The sequence below is a fragment of the Salpingoeca rosetta genome, assembly GCF_000188695.1.
Source record: "Salpingoeca rosetta unplaced genomic scaffold supercont1.12, whole genome shotgun sequence".
Classification (NCBI taxonomy): domain Eukaryota; class Choanoflagellata; order Craspedida; family Salpingoecidae; genus Salpingoeca; species Salpingoeca rosetta.
The window spans coordinates 565,999-570,312 of NW_004754922.1; the positions used below are offsets into that span (position 1 = coordinate 565,999).

The 4,314-nt window shown below is 58.8% G+C and overlaps 1 protein-coding gene across 1 annotated transcript in view; it reads left to right on the top strand.

The window, feature by feature from the left end:
- Nucleotides 1-1,980: 1,980 nt before the first annotated feature.
- The window catches only part of PTSG_05198 (uncharacterized protein), a gene marked incomplete at its 5' end in the record, with an annotated part of 2,793 nt that continues 459 nt past the window's right edge, over nucleotides 1,981-4,314 (top strand). Inside the window, one exon of the mRNA XM_004993719.1 lies at nucleotides 1,981-4,314. This exon is cut by the window's right edge and continues 459 nt beyond it. Coding sequence (XP_004993776.1) covers nucleotides 1,981-4,314 — 2,334 coding nt within the window.

The following is a 4,314-nucleotide window of genomic DNA, read 5'->3' on the forward strand; positions in this document are numbered from 1 at the left end:
CGGGCTTGTGTGCGTGTGTGTGCGTGTGTGTGTGTGTGTGTGTGTGTGTGTGTGTGTGTGTGTGTGTGTGTGTGTGTGTGTGTGTGTGTGTGTGTGTGTGTGTGTTTGTTGTTCCGTGTGCCCGCCACCACACACTCTTTCTTTCTTTTGATATTGGGTGCGACTGAATTCAGGGCTTGGAGCGATGTCGTGAGTATTTGCCATGATTTCTATCAATTTGCCGTTTGAAAGCTTAATCGTGCATCGCACCTTTCAGAGGGGCAAAACGGCAAAACATCGGCGCGAGCGCAGAGCGAATGCTTGCAAGCAACCAGGGCCGTGCCTTTGCGACGCGCTCCACCTGCACGAGCACACAGAGACCCGCACCATAACGAAAAACTGGCTTGTTGGTGGCCTTCCTTTCTTTCTTCTGCGAAGCCACTGCTGCGCAAAACAACATCGCACAACAGCACCACTCGCTCTTGCTCTCTTGCTTGTTGCTTGTTGTGTTGTTTGTGAGAACAACTTCGATTTGACCCATCCGCCAAACAGCCAGCCTTTCCCCGCTCCCTCATTTCTCTTCTTCTTTGCGGGTTGGTCGTGCAGCGCACGAGAGGTGAGGGTGACGACACTCGCGCTCGCTCGCCCACACACTCGCTCATCGTCATCAGTCACAACACAGCACTGCGTGCTGTCTCCTCTTGTTGTTCTCCTGCTTGCAGGCCCACTTTTTCTCTTTCTTTCTCTGGCGCTTTCTCTCAACCCCGACACTCGCGTTTGTTCTCGGTCTGGTCTTGCGCCTTGCGGCTGCTCTTCCGCTTGTTTTGGTTTCTCCAGTAGTCGCGCGAGCGCGCGTGCGAGAGTTTGACTTTGCCTTTGACTTTGCGTTTGCCTTTGGCTCTGGCCTGTTTATTGTGCTGTTTGTGTGCTGTTGGGGGGTAGCTGGCACTACCAGCCGTCTGTGTTGTCCCTGACAAAGCACCGAGACCTGGGGTCTCACCACGCACGCACGTTCACATCCAACGCAACACGCACGCGCACGAGCGACGCCAGCATTTGTTCTGCGACATTGCTCTTGGCACAACACACACACACACACGAAGTTCCCAAACGACACCGACCGACCGGTGCTACAAAAGTGTTTGGTTTGTGGCTGTGCCACCGCCAACACCAACAACAATAACGACAGCAGCAGCAGCAGCAGCAGCAGCAGCAGCACTTTGTGGACGTGTGGCGTCATATTTCTTACCCTCTTTCTCCCAAACACCGATCGTCGTCACTGCTCCTGCCTCGCCCATCGATCTCACAACCGACAACCAAGCAAGGTGTGTGTTTGTGTGTTTGTGTGGTTGTGTGGTTGTGTGGTTGTGCGCTTGTGGTTGGTGTGTCACGTCAGCCCACACGAGCAGCACCGCGGCGCATTTCCACCTTCTACACTCGTCAATGCGTTCACCGATTGCCTTCTTTCCGCCTGCCTGTCCGAACATCGCATCCCCATACCGAAAACACATACAAGGCAGTGCCTTCTGTGCTCACTGTGACACAACACCCCCCCCCCCTTTGTGCTGGCTGCGTTCCATTGACCACAGCGACGTGCTCCGGAACGCGAAGCGAAGCGTACCTTGCTTCTTGCCTCGTCGTTCACTTCACTGTGTGAAGGGCAATGCTGCTCGACCACACGAAGCAAACAAGGCCAAGAAAGGTACATGCGAACCCCATCATGGTGTGTTGTGTGTGTGTGTTTATCTCTCGGCCTATCTCTCAGTCAGTCAGGCTGTCTGTCTGTCTGTCTGTCTGTCTGTCTGTCTCTCTGTCAATGACGATAGTTTCGCTGTTGCGGCCTGCGACCAGTCCATCTGCTGGTGCCTTCCTAGTTACACCTGCTCACCCAGTTGCCACCACCCCTCTCCCCCTGCATCTCTTTTGTTCCCCATCCCCTCTCCTCCACATCTTTCTCCACATCTCCCCACACTGCAATCTCAGAACGTTGTCGAGGCCAAGATGGACCTGTCACCGCCTGCGACAACCGCGGTGCCGCGGCACACGCGCGTCGACGAACCACCTCACCCAATGGTCTCGGTCGCCGAGGGCCAGGCCCTAGTGAAGGGCCGCCACAACACGCCCAGGCGACACTCCAGCCTCCGCTCCTCGTCCTCGTCCCCAGCAAATGCACAACACACGCAGCAGCAGCAGCAGCAGCAGCAGCAGCAGCCACAACAACCGAACCGCGTGCGCGCTCTGTCAACGTCAACAACCCACCACCAGCACCACCAGCACCATCATCGCTTGTCGCCGAGCTGGTCCCCGACCCCCGCATCCACATCACCAGCGCGCGAAGGCATCCTCTCCAACTCTCTCCACGGCAGCCTGCGTCGGCGAAGCTCCCGGCGAAGGGACGACCCACAGCGGCGCAGGTCTGTGCACTTTGCCACAAGCGCGTCCACCAGCCCCTCCAGGAGCCCAGTGTGCTCCCCAAACACCTCCACCCTCAACCTCTTCTCAAGCACCACAGCCCCAGGTGCACGGCCAGGCGCGCCCTCCCCCAAGTTCTCCTCATCCCCCACCATGCTGGCATCGCTCACCCCGCCAGCGACGCCGCCCACCACCATCACGTCGAGCCTGCTGCGATACGAGGCAACATACAACACGGAGGAGGAACCAACCAACATCATCTACGACAGCGTCGCGGGCAAGAAGCCCAGGCACAAGACAGACCCCGCTGTGCTTGCAGGCACGCCACAGAAGCTGCGTGCTACCCCGCACAGTCACACCCACAACCACGACCGTGTACGCCACGCTGTCCGCAACTGCCACGTTCGAAGCAGCAGCGACTGCGGTGTGCACGACACCGCCAATCACGGCCATCGCCTGTCCGACGGTCGTGTGCACGACACAGCACCATGTACACATTCGCGCTCACTGGACGATACAATTGACACAGAGTATGTCGTTGCCGGTGCTGCTGGTTGTGACCAGATTGGTGTAGCGGATCAGGAACTGCTCAAACAGCAACAACGACACCACCAACATGCCAGGCAGCTGCTCCTTGAGGACCAGCTGCACGACGTCTCCATTGTTGATGGCGATGAGGCGGCTCGTCATGAGGAGAACGCTTGCCGCTGGCAAGAGGGCGGCGCCAGTGTCGATCACTGCCGTGATGACTACACCGGCCAAAACACCACCTCCAACGACGACGACGACGATCACGGGTACTGGCGTACGAGTTTGCTGGCGGATGATTCCCTCTTGACGCCTCAGCCACACCACAGCCACCAGCAGCTGCTGCATGGAAGGAAGAGCGGGTCCGGTCGACGACGCTCCCTCTCTGAGGGCGGAGGTGGTCCCACCACCACCACCAACGCTGACAACAACAACAACAACAACAACAACAACAACAACAACAACAACAACAACAACGCTATTACCAAAAGCAGCAGCAGCAGCAGCAGCAGAAGCAGTCGGCGCGCCAGCGTAAATGGCGGCCATCGCCACCACACTGCAACGTATGCCGCACCCCCACCACCACCGCCTCCAGCGCCGGTGCCGCACATGGACGAGGACTTCCGTGTCTTCCGCCACCAGATTCGGACCATCCAACGGCGCTTCCGCCTCAACGAGCTGCCATACTACCATGGATGGAGGCGCAGGGCGTGGGTGTCTCTGCAGCTGCTGCGGCCTGGCGTTGGCGACGGCACGTTCCTCATCCACTTTGATATTGTCAACAACCAGCTCATGTTGCTGCTGTCGCTGTGCACGCCATCGTATGGCGTGGCACACGTGCCCATTGAGCTCGTGCAAGACCAGACGGTCATTGTTGAGGAGCAAAACTTTGACTCCATCACCGACGCCATTGCCAACTTCCGGCAGCACCCGCTCACCACCGCCAGCCCGGCATCAAACTCCGAGCAGCAGGTCTCCTCGCCCCCACTGTCGCCAACGGCTGTCGTCGCATCACTGCCGTCGCACGGCACGGCCCGCAACCCTCACCAACAGCAGCAGCAGAAGCAGCAGGGCGGGGCGTTCCTGAAAGGGTTTCTCCCGCGTGATGTTGAGGTTCGCACGATTCGGCGTAGCGCCTCGTACACCGCCCCTGCGTCGCACGCGTCCCCCGCGTCATCTAGTGCCTACGTGGCACCAGAGGAAGAGTACGATGACGTGGAACTGCAGCACCAGCACGAAGAGGAGGAAGAAGAAGAGCAGGAGCCGGAGGAGGATGAGGGTGATGATGTTGACGACACGTTTCACAGCGGTCGTGGCGTGCGGCGCACAGGGAGTGTGAGCAGCGCTCACAGCCGCGCAAGCGACTGTGTCAGTGCCGACAGCGGGCTTGGCAGC